At 37.8% G+C, this 27,711-nt stretch overlaps 3 protein-coding genes across 4 annotated transcripts; 2 read left to right on the forward strand and 1 right to left on the reverse strand.

Annotated features, from left to right (window-relative positions):
• Positions 1 to 5: 5 nt before the first annotated feature.
• On the forward strand, positions 6 to 4,278 carry LOC135465671 (Bardet-Biedl syndrome 10 protein homolog). Its single transcript, XM_064742977.1, has 2 exons — positions 6 to 44; positions 1,374 to 4,278. Exon 2 carries the CDS (start codon positions 1,394 to 1,396, stop codon positions 3,212 to 3,214), a length of 1,821 nt encoding a protein of 606 aa, XP_064599047.1. The 5' UTR covers positions 6 to 44; positions 1,374 to 1,393; the 3' UTR covers positions 3,215 to 4,278.
• Positions 4,279 to 4,378: 100 nt separating this feature from the next.
• LOC135465673 (uncharacterized) lies at positions 4,379 to 7,218 on the forward strand. Its single transcript, XM_064742978.1, has 2 exons — positions 4,379 to 5,741; positions 6,673 to 7,218. The coding sequence occupies exons 1-2, from the start codon at positions 4,730 to 4,732 to the stop codon at positions 6,873 to 6,875; spliced, it is 1,215 nt and encodes a 404-aa protein (XP_064599048.1). The 5' UTR covers positions 4,379 to 4,729; the 3' UTR covers positions 6,876 to 7,218.
• A 2,053-nt stretch (positions 7,219 to 9,271) lies between these two features.
• On the reverse strand, positions 9,272 to 26,504 carry LOC135465657 (valacyclovir hydrolase-like). 2 transcript variants are annotated; one of them, XM_064742950.1, is made up of 8 exons: positions 26,157 to 26,504; positions 19,868 to 19,933; positions 17,978 to 18,078; positions 17,000 to 17,166; positions 16,220 to 16,373; positions 13,866 to 13,982; positions 12,141 to 12,265; positions 9,272 to 11,304 (listed from the first exon to the last, which is right to left on the reverse strand). In XM_064742950.1, the coding sequence occupies exons 1-8, from the start codon at positions 26,309 to 26,311 to the stop codon at positions 11,290 to 11,292; spliced, it is 900 nt and encodes a 299-aa protein (XP_064599020.1). In that variant the 5' UTR covers positions 26,312 to 26,504; the 3' UTR covers positions 9,272 to 11,289. The 2 variants fall into 2 exon arrangements, with proteins under 2 accessions (XP_064599020.1, XP_064599021.1); XM_064742951.1 differs by lacking the exon at positions 26,157 to 26,504 and adding an exon at positions 20,069 to 20,518.
• Between the last annotated feature and the right edge of the window lie 1,207 nt (positions 26,505 to 27,711).

Consider the following 27,711-nt stretch of genomic DNA (forward strand, 5'->3'; position numbering starts at 1 on the left):
AAGCACATCGACATTTGCTGTGGAAGGGTTCGGATAAGAACGTGGTATGTGACTAACATATCCCCCGTTCGTAACACGAACATGGCTTGAACTGCTATGAAAAGAGCAGCTGTGTGTGACTTGTATGTCTATATTTTCGTGCCGGGTACACGTACACGATCCGGTGTGTTATTGACTAGCATTACTGTAATGATTGGGGCCTCCATGGCCGAAGGGGTTAGCACGTCAGCAAGGCTCACCAATGCGTCGCTGTGAGTTCAAGTCCAGCTTATGTGGCTTCCTCTCTGGACGTCAGTGGGAAGGTGTGCCAGGCGTTGGTTTCCCCCTTGGACTCCCCCCTTCCATAAAACTGGCTACCACGGTGTAAGTGAAATATTCTTCAGTACCGATACGGCATAAAACACCAATAAAATATTTATTTATTTATTTGATTGGTGTTTTCCGCCGTACTCAAGAATATTTCACTTATACGACGGCGAGCAGTATTATGGTGGGAGGAAACCGGGCAGAGCCCGATGAAAACCCGTTATCATCCGCAGGTTACTGGCAGACCTTCCCACGTACCCAATCAAATAAATACATAGTCGTGACTGTATGTAGAATGCATACATATAGTAGACTTGGTACTGGTAGAGCTTCAGTTGACAGTATCCATAGCATCATGTTCAGGCCTGTGTGATTTATGTGGAATTTCAGGTTTGATGTGTAAACTAAAAATCATAATAAGTTTGCAAACAAAACAGACTACGTGATGCACTGATACTGTTTTCCTTGCAATATATTGCAGAAACAGTACAGTAGTAGGCACGCTCGCTATTCTTTATTACCACACGAGAGTGCCTTGTGGTGCTCTGGGCATCTGTGGTTGTGAGGAGGTTGAAGTACATAAAGTGAAGTGGGATGTGTGGTGTTCGACTTCAACCACAAGACACAAAAGATGCAGGTTCAACCTGGATTTCACTGCTCATCTCACAATTGGGCAAGCAATTGTGGTGAATTGATATAACCAGGCAACAGTGACAGTGATCTTTTGAGAACTTGTCTTCAACCAGTATGGGTTATTTATCTACATATGTCCATATATATGTTACATGTTGGACAGTTCGGAAGTATAATCAAGGCAACAGTTGGTGGTTTACCCCAGGCACTCTAGTCCCTTACTTCCACAAAGCTTACCACAGTTGCATATGTATATGAAATTCCAGCAGAGAAAATATTGCTTTCAAACATTATTAAACCAACTACAAGTTATGTGCTAAAATGAAATTATAAGGAAACTGTTAGTTGAATGTAAAATTTAACATCAGGTGATATTTTTTCTTACTTTGAGATTTTTGTATAATAACAAGTGTATAATCAATTTTGTTTTGTAGTTTGGGTAAATCAAGAACATATGCGACATATTCAAAGAATCACAATGGACATGGAGTTAGAGACATCACTTTCTATCAGCAGAACTCTATGTCGGGTTGTAGAAGAAGCGTTTGGTCCCCATGGTGGAAAGTCTATGATAACCTCTGCGACTGGCAAAGTCCTCGTGACAACAAACGGAGGAACAATTCTGAAGGCTCTAAACCTAAGTCATCCTGTGGCTAAACTGATAGTTACATCGGCCATCCGTCATTCGGATGTGAATGGCTGTGGCAGTAAAACTTTTGTTCTATATGTGACAGGTGCTTTGGAAACAGTTCATAATATAACCAACAAACATTGTCACTCACAAAACAATAGTTTTGTCAGAAAGGCGTTTATTTTGAGGCTGTCTGAGAATTTGAAAAGGTTAACATACAGGCATATTGCCACAGAACTAGAAAAGTATTTAATAAGTTCAAAAATAATAGAACGTCTCAGCAGCTCTAGGTTGCGAGAGGTTGCCACCAATCTGATCCATACACAGTTATCTCCCTTGTTCTTCCCAGGCGTTGCAGAGCACCTCACAAAGTTGATGACTGAATTTTTAAACCAAGGTGGCAGTGGTCCAACTGACTTCATTAGGAATGCAAGACTAGTTGCTGAGAATTTTCATGAGTTGTGTATAAAGGTTGACTGCCAGAGTTACATGGAATCGGTGTGCTCAGAGGGAATTTTGATAAGAAGAGAATTCACAGTTCAACCCCCTGCTGAAAGCCATGGGTCTGTTAGACTTCTCATTTTAAAGTGTTCGCTGGATGACCATAACAGGGGACATTCAGATTCTCACAGGATTCGAATAAACCATGTAGATGTGCTGCACGATTCACTTGACCAAAAGCAGCGTCAAGCGGACAATTTCTTAGCATTTTGTCTAAAACATAAAATTGGTTTAATTTTGAGTACGGAAAAGTTGCTTCTGTCTGTCGTGCACAAATGCAGGTTGAGTAACATTGCTCTTGTGGAGTATGTTCCAGATTCTGATGCAGATAAACTGGCACGGTTGTGTCATATACAGCCGGTACACAGACTGACAGAGCTTTGCAGTGATGACTTTTGTGAAGTGTCTTCATTGAAAAGTGCAGTCTTTGGAGGAAGACATTTTGTTGAAATCCGTGTTGGTAATGCCATGTCAAGCGTGTTGGCAAAGCAGCTTGTGCTCTGTGGACCAACTGAAGGACTTTGCGATCAGGTGTCTCAGGCTCTACACAAAGCGTCAAAAGTCTTAACGTGGGTGCAGAATACTGGGTGCCAGTTTCGTGAGGATAAAAATTCAGAAGTGGCAGTGGAACACGACACAACAAGCAAGTGCAATGAGGATAATATTAACAGTGAAAACTATGCCTTTGGGAATACAGCAGACATGAATACTGCCTACCCACACCAAAATCTAGACTGGTTATTAATTCAAGGTGGAGGAACTTTTGAAATGTTTGTGGAGACATTTCTCAACAAGATTTGTGTCAATGACGATACGCATAAGCTAGCCTGTGAAGTTGTCAGAGGAGCAGTTTTTGAAGTGTTGCATACGCTGTATGGTAATATTCAACGAAGTTCAGACCAGTTGGCTAACAGATGTTACCTTAAATTGTACAAAGACTTTGGCCTCAAGGTAGACAAAGGTGAAGTTGTAGGCTTAGACAGTGGGACAGTTGAACTGGGAAGATTGTCAGACATTTTGGAGCCGCTTTCATGTAAAATTGCCTCTTTGGTAAAGGCACTGGAGTTAGTCTGCCAAATTTTAAGGATTGATTCCATTGTCAGTGTAAGAAAACTTCAAAATGTGTCTCCTGGTAGTCCATAAACATATTTAAAATGAAAAGTTTTTGCCTTCTTAATTTTTCATTTGATGATCTCTGCACTTCCTTGAATGACAACCTTCAAGTATGAGATTCTGAAGACAGATATGTGTACAAATAAATTTATTTATTATGTAGGCCATCATTAAAAAAATTCTTTGTTGTTAAAAAAAATAGCTTGGGTCAGTAGAGAATTCTTTGTAATTAAGCAAATGTTGAGAGAAAAATCTTAAAAAATATATCAAAATCCCAATAGAATATGTCACTTTTCTGGAGTGTGGATTGGGTTTCGACAATGAACATATTTTTAATGATGGCCTTAGCACCATATACATTGAAAAAGTTTTCAATGGTACAGTGATGATAAGTTTTGGTTGAAGGAAACCAAGAGTGCCCAAGATAAATCACCAACCTTTGGCAAAGTTACTGACAAACTTCCACACAAAATTTCTTACAGCAATACAGAGTGTTGGTGAAAGACAAGGGGCCTTCTACCAACATCAGACTGTATATCAGGGTTGTTCACAGCTTATCATCACCATGGCTCCAGAGATATTGGAAGCATTGGCTCGAATCAGATTATGTCTTCAGTTTGTGATAAATATTCTCTTCTTTGTGTCTGTGATAATGTTTGTTCTGAAGTTAAAAGGTAGGACATGTTTTATTTGTTTTGCCTGTTTTACTTTTAGGGTGGGTCATGATCGCATGGTAAAGATGCTGCCTCACAAGGTGTTGGACAAGGAATCTCAGAGATTTTCTCTAAGATCACTTGTTAAATCCAGGAAGTCTAATTTCCTGCTTTAAGATCTGACCTGTTGTATGAATGAAATGCATGTATTCTTGTGTAAGATAAAACTGAAATCAATCAGGTCAAGGTGTTGACGTTATTATAATTCTCTCTCAAAGATGTTCAAACTTCAAATCTACCTGATGTTACATTCATCAATAGCTTGTAAAGATCAGCAGAAAACAGAAAGTATATCCTTCACGTAAGCAAAATAGTTTTTGTATTTTCCTTTTTCGGTTGTGTGACAAAAAACAAGAATTAAAAGACTACATCTGCAGTTCCTGGGAGAATAATGTTCATGTTAATCGAAAAAATAAACATTTAACAAATTCAAATTTATTACGTCCGGTTTTTTTTTTTTCTCCAGCATTTTACTGTGAAAATGAAACATTCCTGAATTTAATGCACTTGATTTACGCATACAGGGAATCAGATTTACCCTTCTGTTTGAAGCGGGTTAAATGGTTACAGATTCATGGGTATAGTATGGTGTGTCTGTGCAAGTCCTGTTTTCAAATATTCTCACCCTTCGATCATGGGGATTCCATCCAGCCTCGCTTTCATTCCTTACGACTGCTTGGGGGTTCCCTAGTTCAAGATGGCAGCGATCGAAGGTTTCGATTTCTCAAGTAGATAGTTTTATAGGCTTTTGTACACCGGTGTGGTGCTGACAACTGGTAAAACAGGACGTACGTGAATGTGTTAACGTTTTTAAGTGTTCTTAACCCAGAGAATGGCATTTTGCTACGTCTGGAGAAATGGGCGCGTAGCTTTATTGTCGCTTTACCGGTCCACAGGTACAACAACAACGCGATCGCTGGCATCGGTGAATGAGTTTAGCTACGAGTGCTCACTTCGATCGCCTTTATCACCTCTTATACATGATACCAGGTTAGCACGTGTCAGGAAAGAATGTCAAAATAGTTATGATACTATATCACCTAGTACCATTATGGTTCTCCGTGGATGTTTGCATACCGGTATGATGAATACCTGCATGACGTATAGGTCCTTCTCGACCGACAATACGGACAGTACAGACGTACATGATGAACTCTTGGCACCAAACCTGAAAATAGAAAAACAGTTAATGAAGTTTATGGATATGTGGGAAATGCATAAAGCTATCAAACTTCTCCGTTTGTCAGTCCAAAACAACATAATACCGCACCAGACGGTTATTTTGAATTTATTACAGCAGCTGGCGAATTTGGGAGAAGTTGATTTCTTAGTAGAGATGCATCAGTTTCTGTTGGACGAGAAGCTTTGCTCCAATACGGCTTTTTACATGTGCTTGCAACAGGCATACTTTAACAGCGGAAGAATTGATGAAGGTGTTGATTTCCTGAGAAAGATTTACCACCTAACCAGAAAATACCAGGATATCGACACATATTTTGTCCTTCTGACCGTGATGATTTTGAGACACTTTCCTGACAAGGAGCCCATGATTAAAAGCGTTGTCACCGATTTAGCTCAGCGTGTTCCGTCTGATCATGAAGTAAGAGCTGGACTCTGGAAATGTTATATGTTGATGGGAAACTTCACCAAAGCAGATGACCTTGTTCAAGAATTTGGGAAAGACATGAAGCCATTCTTACCAATAATGGTAAATGATATCTGTTTGCAGAGAAATAAAGTGGATCAGGTAGACAGAAAGGAGGTTTTGGCTAATCTATTGGATTTTCCTGGATTGGGAAGAAAGCAGCAAGCTCTTCTCTATCAAACTTACATCTTTCTGTTGGGTAAGACTGTCATAATGACACTTTGTCAATTTTTTTTTTAAACCTATGCACAAAATCAATTTCTTAAAAGAGATTTGACTAGAATAATGTTATTCGAAGCAAAAGAAAAAAATAATAGCAAGATAGAGTAATGGAGAATGCAGAGACCACAAATAAGACCATATCATTAGTCTTAATATTAATGATACTGGGAAAACTTTTACTTTTTCTCTTTCAATATTAATTTCTTTAAAATCTGTTTTTTTATTATCCAGAATAAGAAAGAATTTCCCCACCAACCTAAACTACCTTTTTCTGATAGGGTTGGGTTACTCCAGCAAAGATTTTTTTATGAATGGCTTAATGCATCGAATTACAGTAACGATCTTTCAGTATGCTGTTCATGCATACTGAAATATTCTTGCTGTTTTATGGTGTAATTCGATCATTCACTTTAGAAATCTGTTCTGAAACTTACATGTACCATACCCAGAAGAACCTATGACTGCCATTTAAACTTAAAAATAGAAGAAAATGAGAATTAGAAAAATAAATCCATGTTTTTGTTCAAAACTAACTTGTCTGATTTAAGTTTTGTTTTACCTACAGAATGATTCTGTTTGTATTATCAGAGAAAAGGATAAAATTTTTAATTAATCTTGAAAATCATCCAATTTATGTCAAACGTACACTATCCTGTCAAAGACATATTTATATTGATTGGAAAGCATTGGAAAAACAAAAAACTTGATACGTGTAAAACCCCTCTAAATTGGATGATCTACTCGTTTTATTTTTATGCTATTTATTGATTTTGCTGTGTAAGCTCGCCGGTAAAACACAACATAAAATTTCTTTCACTAAAATAATAAATAAATATTAAAGCACAAAACTGAAACATGTTCATATAAATATTTACCAGCGATTCCCTTCTGATGTCTGATTGTTGTAGTTGAAGAAGCCAAGTATAAAGCAAGCCTGTTAGCTCTGAATAAAGCCAGACAGCAAGATGTTGTACTCAAGAAAGAAGCTTTCCTTCCTGTGATACAAGTGTTAAAAACACATGTGGCTGAATCCAGTGAAGGAGATGAACAAGAAAGCCTAGAGTCAGTCCTGACAGCTGTTAAAACCTGGCTAGAAGGAAGTGATAACTAAGGGAGAAATTTAGATCCATCATTAAAAATTGATGAGATATATGATTTTTTTTTTTTTGATTAATGTCACCATGAGAAAGGAAGCTCCATGATTTCACAGCTGTGAATACCGTAAATCTTCAAGCTTTTCAACCTCTTTAGCACTTTTTTCTGTGGAATTTATCACCACATGTATGTGACTGTTGTGAAAATGACATCAAAAAATGATTTGTTTGGGTCAATAAAGATGCAAGTTGCGTAAAACTGTGCAGATTATTTCTCTACACCCCAATGTTCTCTCAGAATGTTTACTGATTAAAATTAAACATTTGTCTCCCTTGTACAGGTGTCTCACATTTATTAGTTCTGTGAAGATATGCATGTATATATTTATTTAATAAAGAAATGATATTTACCCTGTACAGAAGAAGTTTTCATTTACAGTAAGAGGGGCCTCTGTGGTCGAGAGAGCGACCCCAGTGATTCAGTAAATGGTAGAGCGTCGGATGCAAGAGCGGTTGATCCGGGGTCAATCCTGGGTTGGGTCACACCTCAGACCTTAAAAGAGGAAGCTTTAGCTTCTTTGCTTGGCGTTCAGCATTAAGGGGATAGTGCAACAACTGGTTGACCCATATCAGCATAATGGCTCGGGTGGCGTCGGTCTCAGTGAAGCAGCACTAGATAAAAAGAGTGGTGGAAATCTTTCCTGCAACAAGGAGGCCCATTACAAGGATTCCTTTGTCGTCAAGTGACTAAAAAATTGTTAAATACGACGTTAAACCCTAATCACTTACGCACTCTATGGTTGAGATGTTTAGCTTGCCAGCTGGAGTCTCACCAATGTGATTGCTGTGAGGAAGCCAGCATGAGCTGTCCAGCCATACATGTATATGGGAAGGTCTTCCAGCAAGTTGCGGATGGTTGTGGGTTTCCCCCGGGCTTTGTCCAGTTTCCTCCCACCATATTGCTGGCTGTGGTCATAGCGAAATGACATGATAATGTTCAGGCTTATGATTGCATGGAGGAAACCAAAGTGCCCATACAGTAGTTACATGTACATGGAAGAAACCGAAGTGCCCATACAGTAGCTACATGTACATGGAGGAAACCGAAGTGTCCATTTAGTACCTACATTTACATTGAGGAAACCATTGTCCTGTGAAAGATACGCCTGACAAACTTCTTGAAAAAGGTTCTTCTCAAACAAGCAGGGCCTGGGTTTGAATCTTGGGGATTATGAGTCTTTGGCATATTTCACCTGACTGCTTCAGTGGCCTAATTGTTAGTGCATCCACCCTGAAGTCAGGAGACCCGGTATCAAACCCAGGTCAGGTCATGCCAAAGACTTCGGCATTTTGCTTCAGTGGCTCTGGCGGCATGCACTCACCTTGTCACAAGAAAGCACAGTGTATGTACACTCATCTATTGACGATTCACCAAATCACTGAAAAACTAAGTACAACATAAAATCCAAAGCATACATCCATAGAGCTGTTGGGTTTTGGAGAAGATTCACCAGTGACAACTCCTAATGTAAGGCACACAAGGTGCAGGTTCAATACCGGCCTTGGACGAAGCATATATAGATTTCTCGTGCTCTCACTGTTGTAGACACTGAGCTCACACTGTTTGTAGACACTGAGACACTGCGCGCACACTGTTTGTAGAGACTGAGCTCTCACTGTTTGTAGAGACTGAGCTCTCACTGTTTGTAGAGATTGAGCTCACACTGTTTGTAGGCACTGAGCTCTCACTGTTTGTAGACACTGAGCGTTCATTGTTTGTAGACACTGAGCTCTGTTTGTAGACATTGAGCTCTCACTGTTTGTAGACACTGAGCTTTCACTGTTTGTAGACATTGAGCTCACATGACTGACCATTTGTCTTACACCTATTCAGCAGGAAAGTATATGTCACATGTAGGAAAGTTTGTCAGTAACAGGTCAAAGGTGGCGGCCGTCGACAGTTTCCTCCGGCTATCCAGAACACTGATGACCATGTTTACATGTGAGTGAAAGATTCATAAGCATAGAGTTATAAACAATAAATCAATTAATCATTACTGTTAAGCCACAGGTTCAGTCTGTTGTATTATCAAACATCACACATCTAACACTATGTGGTCAGACTATATCGACAGGGGTCAAATGAAACTAATTTAAATAGACTCCACAAACTTTTTTAAAAACAGAATAATAAATGCATTTCTGAACAGAATAATCAAAAACTTGCAAATGACTGTGGGTTTCCCTTGGATTCTGCCAGTTTTTCTCCCATATAATACTGGTTGCTGTCCTATAAGTCAAATATTCTTAAGTATGGTGTAAAACACCAATAAAATAGTAGTAAGTAAATAAGAATGGTTAAGGAACCTAGATAAACTATAAACTGAAATAATTCACTTAAAGCTAACAGCTGTCTAAAGCAATCTCCTTTATTTTTTTCATTTAGAACAGTTTGGCAAATGTATACACGTAGATTTACATACATAAGGAAAATACTGTAATCAATAAAAAAGTTGACACTTTTGTCTAGTTCTGTAATGAAAAAAGGAATTCATTCACAACACAACAACAGTAAGCTTCACACAACAACATTTAAAGACGTTTTTTTATCAATATGAACATTGCCTATGGACGAACAGCCCACTGTTAGGCCTACAAACCAAACAGTACAATTTATTCCACATGTTCTATAAAGAGTTGTGCGTATTATATATATATAAAAGGTGAATACTACGTGCAACATGACACCAAATACAGCAGTAGGCCTATACCTTTTAAATTAATGTTTACATACAAGAAATAGGAGAAGTAAAAGTTCTACTTCTTTGCTTTAAAGTCTACAAGACTGTAAAACATAATCATTACATACTTGTACATCTGTAATCACAATAGAGGTTAACAGGAAGTAATTAACGCACAAGTACTCTAACCCGTACAAGACAGATAAACCAAACATAGCATGACTGAAACAGTGCTAATATACATAACCCAACAAGTTGTTGTTTGAACATTCAGGCAAGCACTTAATACATTTGCACGTACATGCATCTATATTTACACATAAAACACACAATAATTATATTCGCATTATGTATATAGATCTGCATTAACAAAATCGACCTTAAAACCTATATGTATTAGAAACAGCCATCAAGGCCTCATTCAGCCAATCAAAAAGAAACTTCCACTTTGTTTTACTGCTGGTCTTGTGAAACAGGTAAACTGATTGGTCGATTGTCAGGATATTAATGCCTTTAACAAGTCTGAAACCAGACTTCATCGTGCAGACTATGCTACAGATGTGCATGAAATCACAGTTTGCATAGTCATTTACACCTGATTTGTTGTTAAGTAGACGTACGTAAATCAAAATGATGACACATTTGTGCAAACAAACATGAAGTGTAACCAGGATAATGGTGATCAGTGAAAAAAAAAACAATGCTCATGATATATTTATAACAAATTAACCAAATTTCAGCAAATAATTTGTGCAAAAAGCACCTGAAAAAGCCATAGCTGCATAAGTAAAGATTCTCCTTATTAAGTAGAGACAATTAAGTATACAACCATATTCAAAAGCAACAAAATTTAATTGCCCCCTGAGTAACATCATCTAAAATTTGTGCCAAAAAGTGCACATTTGGAGGCAAAAAACTTGCATGTTTGCAGCAAGATACCACTTACTTTCCATACAAGGCCAATACATTTTAAGTTTCGAAAGTGTGCAACTTTGTCATGGAGAAAATTTTAAGTTATTTACCGCACATGTATATAACATAGATTCACATGCATCTCATAGACACCTAACAAAGAACATTTTTTTTTTTTAATTTAAACTAAAGACCAACAGTCCTTTGTCATTTTATTGGGGACTGGACAACCCTTGTTCTTCAGAATCACAACACAATGAATAGAACAAATTAACTATCTCCTGTGCCACGCACGTATACCTGTGCATGTATGTGTAAAGACTTCAAAAACACCATCCATAAACGTCACATGTAAGTGATCAACAGGTTGCCCAATCATCATGGAAAAAATCACACGCTGTCAGTGATGCTGGTTACATAAAGTTATCGTTGTTAAAATTACATAATATGTACAAGGAAATAAAATAAACTTCATCTCTAACACATTCCCATTCAGATCTTTAACCCAATTGAAATAGCCATCAGGCGGTAAAAAATGCTTTGGCATATATATATATACATTTATGTATGTATTGATGAAATATAGTGAGTCATCCTGTGATCAAAGGCTATATGACTACATCGAGAATAATGTTTGACATGTCTGATACACAGTTGTTTGACGGGGGCGAGAGGAGAGTTATCCCCCCTTATTGAAACATCTTATTGTTTTAAAAAATTCTCCACGATGCTGTTGAATTCAGTGTTATGGGTGAGATGTAACTTGTGGCGACCACCCTCAACGATTTCCAAACTGCAACGAAAAGTATACAGGATACATTACATTTAACTTTCATAGGATTATTCTCAGTACAGCATACACAATGTGACATTATCTTAGGGCTTCCAGAAATCAATCTGATTTGAATGTCGCTTAGCACCATGAAAAAAACGATATTGTTGCAATTTTGACAATACTTAAACACTACAGATGACCATGTTACAAAACTTCATTTCTTTAGCAATATGTATTAAAGACTTATGTTGTTACCAATCCATTTGTCTATTATACGGATAATCACTATTTCATTACTGTTCCTGTAACTCATGGCCCCAGTCACAAGAAGCTTTAATTATATTTTCCCACAAATTTTCCCACAGCTGACATAGAGACTTGCCCACCATCTTGATGGAAAGACATGTGATCTCCCCGATGGACGATAAAATTGTAAAGTTAAGAAAACTAGAGGTTCACTCTCTGAGGCTCGGATTGAAATGCATGTAATGTGGCAGGCTGTTTGGAGTTGCACGCAATATACTGGGCCCAGTTCCACTTCCTATCATAGAATTTTTTCTGCTGGATGACTAAGGCAGCTGTTTTGATTTCTGTTCTACAAAGTTGTCATAATGCTGCACTGAGTGACTGGGCTAAGATACAGATGTACTGTACTTACTGTGATGCTGGCTTCCTCTCCGCCCGTAGGTGGGAAGGTCTGTCAGCAACCTGCGGATAATTGTGGGTTTCCCCCCGGGGTTCTGCCCAGTTACCTTCCACCATAATACTGGCCACCGTCGTAGTGAAAATAGTGAAATATTCTTGAGTATGGCGTAAAACACCAATCAAATAAATGAATAAATAGATGTACTTACTGTGAGTTGCTGATGTTGTTGTGAAGAAATCGTGGGTGCTGTGTGTGAATGACGGGGGTCCTTACTGCCGTGAAGAATCAGCGTGTCACAGGTCACCTTCTGAAGGTCGTCCACACAGATGTTACCTGAAAGTTGTTCATCCAAATACTGTATTACATTAACAAACTGAACATCACAGTTTATTTATTTGATTCTAGTTCAACATCATACTTTAGAATTTTCACTGATACAAAGGCTAGTTAGTTTCTTTCATCACTATGATCTTTATTTATTTCTCTGATTCTTGTTTAACATACTATCACAAATTGTATAACTGATATGACTGCTTGTTTGATCAGCATCAATCTTTAATTATGTATTTGATACTTGTTAAACATAATATCTTTCCATGTTTCACTGATAGGACTGTTTGTTTGATCAGCATCATCTTTATTTATCTGGCTCATGTTTAACATGATATCTTACAATTTTGCACTGACATGACTGTTTGTTTGATCAGCATTGTCTTCATTTATCTGACCCATATTTAACACGATATCTTACAATTTTGAACTGATATGAATGTTTGTTTAATTAGCATTGTCTTTATTTATCTGACTCATGTGTAACATGACATCTTACTATTTCGCACTGACAGGACTGTTTGTTTGATCAGCATTAACTTTATTTATCTGACTCATGTTTAACATATCTTGCAGTTTTGCACTGATATGACTGTCTATTTGATCAGCATTATCTTTATTTATCTGACTCATGTTTAACATGACATCTTAGTATTTTGCACTGATAGGACTGTTTGCCTGATCAGCATTATCTTTATTTATCTGACTCATGTTTAACATATCTTGCAGTTTTGCACTGATATGACTGTTTGTTTGATCAGCATTATCTGACTCATGTTTATCATGATATCTTACTATTTTGCACAGATATGACATGTTTCTTTGATTGTTGTTTTACACCTTACTGAAGAATAATACTGCACTTATACTATGGGGGTCCATTTCATGGGTGGCGGAAACCAAGCACGTGGAGAAAAGCTCAGGCTGCACTTTCATAAAGCTGTTAGTCACATTTCTTGTAAATTTTTCATAAATGTTTAAGTTATAGCTCCATAAGACAACCTCATTTCCAAGGAAAGTTATACAAAACTGATTTACAAAGTTTCATAAAAGTGGCCCCAGACCTAAGCAATTTACTGACAGACTTTCTCACTTCTGTAAAGGTACAGATATGCACACTACTCTGGTGGAAGACAAGTAGTCACATGGGGACCATCAAAAAAAAACTGGCTCAGTGTAAGTATAATGCAGCTGGGTAGGGTGTCATGTCTGGTGTCAAGTCGGCATGATACTTCAGTGGCGGCAGCACTTTGGTGACATGGAATCGCCCCGCCCCAAGAGGACACAGTATATGTACACACACCTAATGACTCCTCGTCCTCATATGACTGAAAAATTGTTAAGTACGACTTTAAATCTCAAGCATTCATTCATTCATTCATTCAACCAAAATACCACGAATGCTAGGGGGAATGTAAAAATACCCTGTTCAAGGCAAGCCTTGAATCCGCACGACATGTGCCTATTCACTTGAAAGACAAGCTCCTTAACCGCTTAACCATGTCGGGCTCTTTGATGATTCACTTGTGATCAGTTTAATATACCTGTGGAGGAAACTTAAGTGAGGAATTTCAGAGACTGAATAAGTGATGACTGAATGTACCTTTACGCTCAGTCCAGTACTGTCTCAGAGTGTTCATGCGAAGATTCCAGTTTGTTTTGAAGTAGTCTTCACCATAGTGATCTAATACAGGTAGCTTCATCCCATCTGTCCACTTGTCTAAAACAGAAACATAATTATCATATAACACAAGGATTGTTATAGCAGTTACATGATCACGTAGGACTCATTACATACAATTACATATCTGAAACAGAAACATAATTGTCCTATAACACTAGGATTGTTACCACAGTTACACGACCACGTAGGGCTCCTCACATACAACTGTATATCTGAAACAGAAACATAATTATCATATAACACTAGGATTGCTACAACAGTTACATGACCACATAGGCCTTATCACATACAATTACATATCTGAAACAGAAACATAATTATCATATAACACAAGGATTGCTGCAGCAGTTACACGACCACGTAGGACTCATCACATACAATTACATATTTGAAACAGAAACATAATTATCCTGTAACACTAGGATTGTTACCACAGTTACACGACTGTGGACTCCTCACATACAATTGCATATCTGAAACAGAAACATTATTATCCAAGTAAAACTCATCATGTTACATGCACACATGTCGGATGTCCTAACACATTTTTCAGAAAAAATGACTCAATCTGGGTGTCCCAAAGCTCTATAAACGAAATTTTTGGAAACTCAAGACATGCCAATTATTATCATAATCAATAGGCTCCTTGGGCTATGGTAGGTAAATAAGAATCTTTAGTTTAAAACCTTAAAGTGAAGTGATTCTGTCAAAGCTGTGTTAATCACATTAAAACCAATATATACATAAAGGCCAAAACTGTATCAACTGTTATTGGGATACATGTTCAATAGACACCAGACATACCTTACATGACCCTAAATTTCATCCATAACTAACTTACCCATTTTTCCTAATTCTGAGAGTTGTATTGCTTTCAGAAAGGTGTTTTAAGATTTGTTTGGAACATGGGATGATATTCTACTGGAAAATTGAAAGTTTCAGCACCAAAAATAATATCTGGTGACATTTACTCGCCTAGAGTAAGCATCTCAAGTTTAAAAGATCTACCCTAACTCTTCTACCTCTTTAACCCTCTCTGCAACCAATATTTTGAAACATTCTAAGAGAACTATGGAATGTAAAGAAATAATCTGCACTGCTTTATGAAGTCTGCATCTTTAATGAACAAAACACATTTTTAGCATCATTGTCATAAAAATTTTATCCATAAATTCCACTGAAAAAAAGTGATTTAGCGGCTGAAAATGTTGAAGATTTATAGTATATGTAGTAGGTCTCCAGTTATAACGTTTACCCTGGAAAATTAACAGATTGACGGACAGACAACATTATCCCATAATGCAATCTGTCACTGACGATGGGCATATCAAAACACTTGTACAAGGGGCATGCAATCAGAGGGCACTCAAGCTCTATATGAGTTTGCATGTACGTACTTGTCCTCCAGGCTGATTAGGACGTGTAAGGTGTGAGATACCCCAAAATATCTAGTTACAGCTACAATGATACCCTCAGGTATATATGTATATGTGGTTACAGCTGCAAAGACAACCCGTAATTAATTTATTTATGTATTTGATAGGTGTTACATGCCGTACTCAAGGATATTTCACTTACAGAACGGCAGCCTGCATAATGGTGATAGGATACTGAGGGGAAGCTCATGACTATCCACAGGTTGCTGGCAAACCTTGCCACATACGTGAGCTGGACCTGAACTCTAAAGCACTAAGCACTTTAAACCACCTCATACTAAAATGACTTGCAACTGACTCCTAACTAAACTTTGCAGGCTTATATTTTTCCTTTCGAATTCCCATCACTGGTGTGAACTGTCTGCCTGACGAGATAACATGCAAATGAGACAGCACAGAGATTTCCACAACGTAACATTCGCTCGTGGATCGCACATATACCAGCGTAAACTATAGGATAGGATATAAACGTGATCCTCCTTTCTATCGACCATGTATCATAAAATATCCATAACTCCCACCAATCTGCATAGCAGAACTAATGGTACATGTACATGGTAGCATAATTATGACACAATACCGTGTCTGACATCTGAAGTTCACTGAACGTCCCCTGTATACTATACAGGTGATGCTAAATCTGTCAACAGAGTTATGTTTCTAATATTTGAGCGAGTAAATGGGTCAAAGGGAAACCTAAGACAAAACTGAACATTTGATTGTCCACTTGTCAGTAGACATCCTAGTGTCTTAACTGTAGATGACCTTTAAAATTTTTTCTCGTCAGTAATATGCCCCTAAAAGGCTCAGTTCATCATAATGTGCCCTGGTACTTACTGCTGGTCAGACTTAAATCATGTTCTGTGATGAAGGCACTTGTCCCCCACACCACCAGCTTGTTCACGAATTCCGGGAACCTGGCTGCTAACTTCACAGCCACTGTACCCCCGTCTTCATAACCTAACACATCAAACTTTTTTGCACGCATCATCTGAGAACAAAAAAACACAAAGGTTTTCTTGAGAAATTATATTCTTCCAACTTGTACTGAAATTACATCTCGGAAAACAATTTCACATTGTGTGCCATTAAAAGCTCAATCATCTTAGATTAATTAAGATAAATACAGAGCTTGAAAGCTAATGATAACTTATTTATTAATTTGATTTCTTTTAGTGAAGCTGTGTTGAAGAATTTAACACCTATACAATGGCAATCAATTTAGATTTATTTATTTATTTGATTGGTGTTTTATGCTGTACTCAAAGATATATCCCTCTTATGACAGCAGCCAGCATTATGGTGGGAGGAAACTGGGCAGAGCCACGACTATGCGCAGGGTGCAATCAGTTTAGAGGTGGCGGAAACCAAAGTACCCAGGGTAAACTAACCAGATGCTAAAAATCACCCTTGGTCTTGGCATGTGTTTGGCAAGATGACATCCAAATACTGTGTATTTACTTTTGTAAATAAAGTACTCTGACCAATTTCATAAAATAAGTTCAACTGAAATCAATGATGCCACTGCAGCAGTGTTCCCCATCATGAGTAACAACAGCAAACACTGAGTCATATTTTGTTCTGTTTCACTGTATATAGATGAACTGATACACATACCTTCATCAGTCCTACGGCATCCTCTACGTCCTTGTCAAAGAACTCCAGTGCCCATTTCCTCTGAGGGGGGATACTCTTCCCATATCCCCTGGGGTCCAGAGCCACCAGAGTAAATTTGTCTTTGTCCAAACCCCGGAGCTGTGGCCCAAAGTCTATCCTGGTGGAGCCTGAAACCAAAATTCAGTACTCATTTATTTGACTGAATGCGTATACCCCAGAATTTTTTCACTGACACAATGAGAGGAGTTTTAAGGGTGGAGGAAACCAGCGTGCTGAGGGAAACTATCTACCTTTGGCAAGTTACTGATGAGGTTTTCCATATGTGACATACAGAGTACCAGTATCTCAAGTGACTGAATATTTACCAATTTATTTTATTGATATGCAAATGCATTTCAGGCACTAATTACTGTTATTTCATTTACATGTACATAACAAACGCCAAGCTTAGAGATAGTGAAAGGCTTCCATCTTAAAACATCATTCATAACCCTTACACCTATGATCAAATTATTTATAAAGGTGAAATATCCTCCAGTACACAGTATCATATAATGAAAAAACATCAATAAATAAACAATTTTTTTTATTCCTTAAAAGTGTATTGTTCTACTGTCCAATTCTGATCAAACATATGCCCTCTGTAGTGATTCTAGAATGGTGTACTAAATGACTCAAGTGCATGTCACATGACCTCAAAACTGAATACACTAATTCATTAACTTCCTGTGGTTTTCATATTTTAACCTTTTTTGATTTTCTACTTAATGTAAATGTGATCTGATTAAAGATGCAATCATTTTCACATAATTAAGACATAACTGTTTCCTGGTTATAACTGCCAAGGTGTCATAAAGCCATACTCTTTCATTTCCTAGACACTATCCTTCCTTTCTTTATTCATTCATTAAATTACTTAATATTCCAGAGATCTGGAAGCTTTATATGGATGAAAATTATTTGCTGTTCTACACTAACCCAGAGAGCCTGGCAGCAGCAAGACAAAGTTTTCTCCCGTGCCTGTCTCTTCATAGTGAAGATCAGCCCCATTGATAATCAGTCTGCGAGACTCTACAATTCTGTAACAAAGATGCAGACTCTTTATCACACCTCGTGTCACGTCGCAGGGATGAATCGCATTAGACTATCTCTTTATCTATATAAAAATATCTATATCAAAACTATTTTAACGTTTCACTCAATCTCTCTTATAAGTGACATTACCAATGCCATAACCACTTTAAACATCAATAGATATATTACTTCTCATTCCAAGGGTACACAGGGTGCCTTCTATAGCTCTCAGATCATGAACAAGTAGCTTCCACATACATTATTAACCTCTCAGAATCGTTACATTCACCAACCTGGAACTTCCAGTCCTGTCGCCTGCACTGTCCTGAAAGTGTCAATGCTGTACCTCACAAAAAGTGGTGCCCCATGATCTTAAAGTAATTCTGAATTTATATCACCTCATTATGCAGAAATAATAAAGACCATAACATCACAATTAACGGAAATGTAATCACCTCTGCTCATTTTCAAAGAACTAGATCCTTTACTTTTTTTTTTTTTCAACAGTTGATAATATAGTTCCTTCTGTTCAGTATTAGCACAGAAATATTAGAGATTATAAACTTAACAGTTCCAAATAAGTTGTCAGTCACCATTTTAATGGTGTACACATGCTTGGTTTTAATCCAATAGTATGAGTTTATCTATATTATTGTGATGATGTTGACGCCATGGCCATTATTACTGACTAGGACATGATTTGAACACAGAATTACTGCAGGATTTGAAGAAAACATGTTTTAGTAGGGTACAGATTTGACATATTGAGAACAGCACACTTGAAAAGATCGAGTTCCCGGTTAGTCAATAGTAGAGTACAAATCTGTCATGTCTGTATTTCTGAAAGCAAAGCTGAGAAGAATGGAACGGATCTCAGATGGACACATGTAGATGCTGCCTCACTGCAGTACTGGTCCAGACATGACATCCACTCAAATATGACAAAAACTTTCATGCAAAATGCAAAGATTCATGATACTCTACAAAAGGCCTATGATATTATGATAACAGTTCTCAACAAGCTAATTCAGACACATATATGTTCACATGGTCATGTGCAATGGCAACATCATGGTTTTTACATTAACCTTAAAAGATGCCCACAATCTCTCCCTGACAAAACCAGCATGACTTTAGCTTGAACTCAGTTAATGCATTTAGGTAATTAGAGGCTCATGAGGAAGTTGTGAAGACTAGGGTGACACCTACATGTAACTTTCTACATCACTACTTAGGTCAATCCATTCATGCTTCCCTGAATGAGGCTGGCCAAATATCGAGGAGACCCTTTTCAGATGTAGTCCATGTGACAAAAGCATGTGACACACTCACATGTACATTCAACCCTAACCATGTGCATCTGTCTTAAAGACGTCTAAACACCACATGCTAGCACAACAGCTTGAGTTGTGTAGTGGTACAAGCAATTGGCTACAAACCTCACAGGCCATCTGAAACCACAGTGTTTCAAGACAAACTATGGAAATCCTTTCAAAAATGTATGTACCACAAATAATCTCATATGTAACACTAACACATAACACTATGTAAAATGATCAAAATCATATTTACACTGTTTTTCTTCGTATGCAAACTGAACATCACCCCATTCAATTTTAATCAATCAAAAATCTGTCAAAGTACCGTGACCGTGAGAGAAAAAACATTACGTCAGAACGCATCTGGAAATCAACATGTAAATATTACTCTAGTCTTTACAACTTCAGCTTGTGAGTCAATGTGCTGCACTAGCAGGCTAACAACCAAGCCACAAAGGCCTACACACATACTTACCCTTTCCTCCAGTCAGAAGGTGGAGTAGCCAGGCACTGGTTGGCTTGTGTCATCAGAGTGAAGTAACTGTAAGAACATAACAACATTGATCAATAAATCAGGAATATTAATGCGATTGTGCGACTGGAAAACTTCTTGAACTATGTATAACTAGGCGTGAATATTGTCCGAAAGTCTTCGCAGTTTGCATCGTTGACTTGCCTGTTTGTAGTGTCAATGTGATTTTTACGACATGTTAGCGCAAAAATCTTGTCCTTCGCCGCTGCAACAACAACAGCTCCGACGTTTGAGAATTTTCCTCCACCAAAAGCACTGACCAATGCCATCTTAAACACATAGACCTTTCAGTTACTTCATACACGGATGCACGCTGTTTCCACACTTCGGTATGTTTGAAGTGTTTAATTCGCCGACGCAGCAAGACAGGAATCTAGAGTTATTGAACTTGGCCTACTGAACTTCTACATGTTTACTGACACAAAAACTAGGCCGGAAGACAATTTAGGCCGAGGGACCGCCCATTATTTACAACTACGCTGTAGCCGTTTCTCAAATTCTTTCTTCGTAGATTTGAACTATTTCACAGCTGTTAGTATTGCCTGATAAATACCATCACATACAACAACAATGCTGCAGTAAGTTTGTTTAAAATCTGGCCTAACATATATTGTTGAATTTGGCGTTCAACCGTGCAACGAAGACTCCCCTTCCACAACATTCTCCGACCCCTTTGCCTGTTTAGTTGAAACTGTCACGTGTCAATATTTACAAGCTATGCACACAACTGCGTAATTCATTAAGAGAGAACGAGTGTGCAGTACTCATAGTATTTCAATGCAAAACTGCATAAATGGTATAATTCAAATATATTGGAATGAAAAGACAGAATGATTACACATTAAATTTTGTAAGATCAACAGTAGGCCTAAATTACATGCATGCATTGGCAACTCTAAATAGATTTGGAATCATGTAGGCCCTATGTATGTCTACTCGATAGATATGATCGATGGAACGGTAACTAAGTAATTACTTTACCTATTACAATTATTCGTTTTTTCCCCCTGAATAGTCCTAATTAAGTCTATATTAGGAACTGCGTGGTGTCCTAGCTGCGATCCGAATGCAATGTATTATGTGAACAGAGTAAGTAAGCCTACGTGTAACACCTCTAATTATTATAAAGTGGAATTTTGTCGCCAATTTTCTGGTTAATAAAATAACATAATAATTCTTTTGACTGTGTAAATTTTGCTTAATATTAGTATGGAATTCAGTCTTATATTTTTGAAACTGTGTTTTGTTAAAACATTTAGTTTTTCATTTATATGACGGTGGTTACTTTTGTCGATGGAGAACCGAAGTGTACTTAGTAAATCACCGCCAATCGCTAAGTATTGAGTATACTAACAAACTTCCTGACCTAAAAATCCTGCCGATCGAACTAGCGACAGCGGGAATCGAACACACGGTCGACCCCATCGGTTAGATCCGATTCGACAGTAGGCAGAAGAAGCTGTTACACCTTCTGAGTTACACTATTCGTTTTAGTGGTTTTCATGACACATAATGCCTATAATGCTGGTCGCCATCGTATAAGTGAAATATTTTTGAGTATCGGTATGCTGTAGTACGTATTCCAATCGAATAAATAAATAAATATGATAACCAGTCATTGCTTAATTTCAAGGAGTAAATTACTACACAAGGATAGATAGTGTTAATTTCCATCATTACGATGGAAGTTTTGACGGGGCTTTAATCAATCCTATATACAAAGATATACTCGATAATTTTGTATGAAAGAAGATACAGGTATATGGAACATCCATAACTTCTAGCTTGTAGCTGCTTAAAAATTCTCTTTTGGAATGGATAATTTGTTATTATTTGTAATATAATTGGGAGCCAATAAGAATAAGATTTGAAAAATATTTTATTTTGGGGGATATATGTAATAAATGGATATTCCATATTGAATAACGTATATTCCATATTCACAATGAACTGTTCAATACTGTAAGTAGATTTTATATCAATGCCCATATTCTCCCCTCGAATATAGTCTCGATGGAAAAGTTCAGATTTGTTTCAACTGACATTGAGTAATTTACATGCATGTTATTCGGTTTTCACGCGATGCTTTTATCTGGTCGGATTGTTTACAGTCTTGACGGATGTCAAACCAACACTGTATGACAGTTTTGTACCCAAACCCTCCATATTATGCAACTCTATATACAATGATAACTACAATGATGCGCGTACTTTTGAAGCTTTTACTATGTATATTGTCCTGTTATTAACAAGTGTTTTGGGGGATATTGCATATTAGTCTCGACTGGCTATTCGTTAAATATCCAATATCTTTCATCAAATAAACAGTTTATCACTAGCACTGAGACCTAAATGTATGATCATCACGGTGGGAACGATCTGGACAAGTTTTATCGACATCGTTAGTCAAACGTATGGAAACTGATAGTCCAAGATTACTTTAGCTTTAGGAAATATCCTCAATCCTTGATTGAAGAGCATTATACCAAACCCAACGCCATAGCAATCTGGGACAATGGGAAACTGACAGGAAGTTAAGTTTGACTGCAAATTTTAAAATGTGTGTGCACCTTAGCCAGATTCAAGTGCATGTCATGCAAAACGCATGCTTGGTATTTATGCGTCTTAACAATTCTTATGACACATCGTGAATAGACTAATGTTTATATTACCTTATTCAGTCATATTTACAAAGTAGGCGGGCAATCGTAGTTTTGAGAAATATCAACAAGGACTGAAGGAATACTTACCATGTACTTTTGAAATGAATAGTACCATCATATTACTGTATATATTGAGAGAGTAAATACATGTATGTTCTGCATGCACAACTTTCTGCATGAAACCAGTTAAGACAAGTTTTCGGGGCCTCCGTGGCTCAGTTGGTTAGCGCGCTAGCGCAGCGTAATGACCCAGGAGTCTCTCAACAATGCGGTCGCTGTGAGTTCAAGTCCAGCTCATGCTGGCTTCCTCTCCGGCCGTTCGTGGGAAGGTCTGGCAGCAACCTGTGGATGTTCGTGGGTTTCCCCGAGGGCTCTGCCCGATTTCCACCCACCATAATGCTGGCCGTCATCGTATAAGTGAAATATTCTTGAGTATGGCGTAAAACACCAATCAAATAAATAAATATAATAAATAGACAAGTTTTCTTGATCCTTACCTACAGGTACATGGTTGCAGTTCTAAACTTGTCAATTCGTCATTTGCAAGGATATATAATCATATCGTAAACCAATGTATACATGTAAATTAGTGGTTGTCTTCATGGCTGCCATGACTTGTTTATTCAAAAGAGGTTTGTAGTAAAGCTCAATGCACAAAAATATAACGAAGTAAAACGAGTTCATCTTGCTTGCGTGGCGTTATTGACACATGTTCTGCCTCCAATCGACGGGGTCGGGAGCGGTAGGTCGAGGGTCAATCGATGGTCAATCCCGGGTCGAGTCACACATAAGACGTTAAAACAGGAAGCTGTAACTTCCTCGCTTGGCGTTCAGCGTGAAGGGGATAGTGCAACGACTGGTTGACCCGTATCAGTAAAATGGCTCGGGCGGGGCGTCTTACTTGCCTTCGGTAAGGTGTTTCAGTGAAGCAGCACAAGATAAAAGAGCGGTGGAAATCCGCCCTGCAACAAGGAGGCATATTACATGTACATGCACTCTAAGGATTCCTTCATCGTCATATGACTGAAAAATTGTTGAGTACGACGTTAAACCCCAAACACTCACTCACTCCAATAGACGGATTACAATAACAATGTGTTGAAATCCAACGTAGCGCATTCCAGAAATTCAACTTTCGTCCATTTAATTGCACATTCTTGCGCGCTGACATTTGGAAAGACATCCACGATTCTTTGCCCAATTTCCGCTTCCGAATCACAAACAGACAATTTGAGTGACCTTCGTATGAAAAGTTACTTGGAGTGATTTTTTTTTTTATTGACATGTGATATAATGGCATCTCTGGATATGAATTTAGTCACTTATGCCATTGCCAATGTCTGTATGAAGTCTCTCTTCCTCACATCTTCATCTTGATATTGTTCGAGTGTCTAAATTAATCTGACACGTTAATTTGGTGTATAAGTTTAAGACGACCAGCAACCTACCAACGAAAGCCAAAATACACACTCGGATGGACTCTTGGCTTTAGGTGACAGTAACTCACTTCACATGTTCTTAATTAATTAATCCACATCCGGAGATGAGAGGAACATCGGATCGAACTTATACCGAATTTGCACATTGCACTAAATGTGCCTCAAGTTATTATTTTTGTTAACCCGTTATACAGACCCCATATACTGATTTATGAACGTCACATATATAGACAGATCTTTAGAAGTTTTCTGTAAAACTTGTCCGCTTTAATTTTATAAATCAAGAAAAAATTCTGAATACAATCTCGGGGTCCAAATCTTTGAAGATTTGACCTACACGTACTTTACTGAACGATTTGACCCGTAGTTCAAGTGCGTCTAACTGTCTGTTTGCATACCTGTATGTTTATCTGTATATCTATTCGGTTTGTAGATCGGCCGGCTTGCCTGTCTGTCGGACAATCGCGGTCGGTCGTGAGAGCGACTGTCAACATTTTGGGAGCTGCTCTCAAATAACACGCATGGGTCATTCACTTAATAACAAGTGCATGACATCGATCGAAGACATCGACAAATTTGCGAGATGTCACAACTATTGTAAATTCCAGTTTTTAATTTGCCAAGATAATTTGTGTATAGGCGTGCTTAATTTCGCTTCCCGATTGTCCATATTATAGCTGCTGCAGAGTAGACTATACTTTTTTAGTCTTCTTGATGCGCTTACATGAAACTTACTTGTATCGGAATCGGAAAAATTCTTATTCTTATCGCAAGCGTTGCACAGTTTGTGCCATAGAGCCACGCTACTACAGCTGCGATAGTGCAGACACCTCGATATGTAGCTTTGTCGGTGTGTATGTCTGTCGGTCAGTCAAATGACTGACATGCTATATACCTTTTTTGAAAAGTCCTTCACTTTACGAGGAACCCGGGTGTGAGATGACGTCGGCTTTTCGGGGAATGTTCCATATTTTGCAAATTTGCACTTGTTATCTTTTTACATTTTGATTTGTTTATTCGAAAGTTACTGAATTTCTAGGCATACAGGTATTATTTGTTTTGAAAATACAATTTAAAACACTACAGCAACATTTTATGTTAAGCATTATTTAAAACAGTGGCACGCTTTCAAGAAACTTGAACGGCGACGAGCCAGAGCGAAAAATCAAAGACATGTGAACACAGTGGTACACTTAGTTGAAAGAATTTACAAATTAGAAGTAAATAACATATTTTCCCTGGATAATTTTACTGTGATGAGCAAATGAAAAGCAAAATTTATAGCACTAGGCTTATACAAAAACATTTCATATTAAGCCAAATTTTAAAACCAAAGGAACACTTTTTTAAAAACCTGTATGTTGACAAGCCAGAGCGAAAAAAAAAAACTCAGACATTTATCTATTTATTTATTTATTTGATTGGTGTTTTACGCCGTACTCAAGAATATTTCACTTGTACGACACCGACCAGTATTATTGTGAGAAAACCAAGCAGAGCCCGGGGGAACCTCAAACATTTGAACACGATGGTATAATGTGAAACAATTTAGAGTTTAGTGGTAAGTAAAATATGTTATCAGAAAAATTGGATAGTGAAGTGTAAAACAGAACTTTATGTGTAAATACTAACTTATTTCATCACATGGCGCTGATCATCTGTATGAGGGCGACAAATGAGTATTATGTATTTATTCAAAAATATTTTTGTCGAGAAGTGTGAGTATATTGATTAAAAGTAACTGGTAGGAGTTGTGGGTTTGAGCTATACAACTAAGGCTACAGGCTACATCTACAAACTGATATATAGGTGATATATGATAGCATGCAGATGGTACAGTCAACACATTGTATACCGTAACGCGGCAGACAATAGGTCTGTGTACATGTAATGATATAATAATTTAGACCACACTTGTGCTATGTAAAGGGTCATAAGTTAGCATTAACTATAAGCATTTACATGAACGGTTAGAAAATAACCCAAGTGGGGTAAACCGACAAGAGACCGGATTTTACCGGTTACGTTTGACCGCTTGCCTACAATCACAGTGTCGTCGCTGCTCTGGGTTTTATTGTTCAAGCGGTACTGTCTTTTATATTATGAAAGTTGGTTGTTTAAAATACTTACCCATTCATACCCTGACCATAGTTTTGGTAGCTGTTGAATGGCATATCGCTCAGTCGCCTTACACACGGCTTGTTTGAAACGAAACATCTCGAAACTGCTTTCAATGCGTTAGTACGAAGGGCACGAGACGCCATGCCGAGGCATGAAATATCCATGTTCACTACGATTTACTCAGCTGAAAGTTTGACCGCAGTTGTTTTTCGATCCCAGATACGTTCGGATCAATAGTGCCAAGTTGTTGGCAAACAGAGCATGCTGGATGTTAGCAACCCGTGAGGTGCCGATAGTTTTTAACGTCCAGTGCTCATCAACGCGTGCATGCGCTAACTTGTCGGACGTAGGACTGCTTTGCAGCGGAGAGCTTGCCTATATAGGTTTTTGTTTTCCTCTTATCTACAGAGCGCGTGCAGAGGCTTAGATATACATGTAGGCCAACACAGCTGAGAGAAAAGAGATTATTGCGTCAACAGATTTGTTGAAAGTAGGCCATATCATAGCGTATACAGGGGAGGGGGGTAAATGAGTCGTTCTAAGGTCATGTAAGGTACATCGAGCGTTCAATAAGTTACCCATGCGGTATTTATAGGTCGAAACAATAGCCAAGTATAAAGATTAAATATTACCTCGTTATGGATTTCTTGATTTATTTAACGGAAATTCTAGTTTGTCATTGTAAGTAGATATGTAGGAGGCGTATACTCAAAAAAAGTCTGAGTGATACCAGAATATTGGTTATAAGACATTATTGTGCCATAGTCAACATAATATTTTTTTAATTAAATCGAATCGTTACATTTATTTATTTATTTATTTATTATTTGGTTGGTGTTTTACGCCGTACTCAAGAATATTTAACTTATACGACGGCGGCCAGCATTATGGTGGGAGGAAACCGGGCAGAAACCACGACCATTCCCAGGTTGCTGTCAGACCTTCCCACGTACGGTGTTATATTGAACTAACAGAATATAATATGTATATTTAACAGAATAATCTGCTGCAATGACAGAATACATTCTAGCGTCAGTCAGACAACGTTTTATGTTAAAATTAACAGATTCATTTTTCGAGTGTGCATCTTATCCGATCTGTATAACCTCATCGAGTATCAACAGCTTACAGTTAATTGTATACATTAACGGATACATTAAACGATGGGTTTGTATTTCATTATGTATAGGATTTAGGATGTGTCCTAAAATGTACAGTGTTAGATCTAGGAATGTATGAAAAATTTCGCCCACCGCAGTGAGGTAAAACGGACCAAACTCGTAGGGATATGGAGGACACATATTTCGGTACATGCTTCTGTGAAATCCATTTTCGGCCATTTTACACTATTTCTATGCATGACATGTACATTACTGGCATCTAACGTCAGTCCTACAAATTCTTGAACTGGAACAACCGTACATGTCTTTATGAATAGTATACGTTTCGTCCATCTCTCGGTTGAATTTCTAGAAGGTCTGAAGTAGTTTAGATATTTTTTGCTATGAAATTAATCTATCAGTGACATCTTAAATATTGAGCACAAATTTAATAATATATGTTT

Source organism: Liolophura sinensis, chromosome 5 (assembly GCF_032854445.1).
Source record: "Liolophura sinensis isolate JHLJ2023 chromosome 5, CUHK_Ljap_v2, whole genome shotgun sequence".
NCBI classification, from domain to species: Eukaryota; Metazoa; Mollusca; class Polyplacophora; order Chitonida; family Chitonidae; genus Liolophura; species Liolophura sinensis.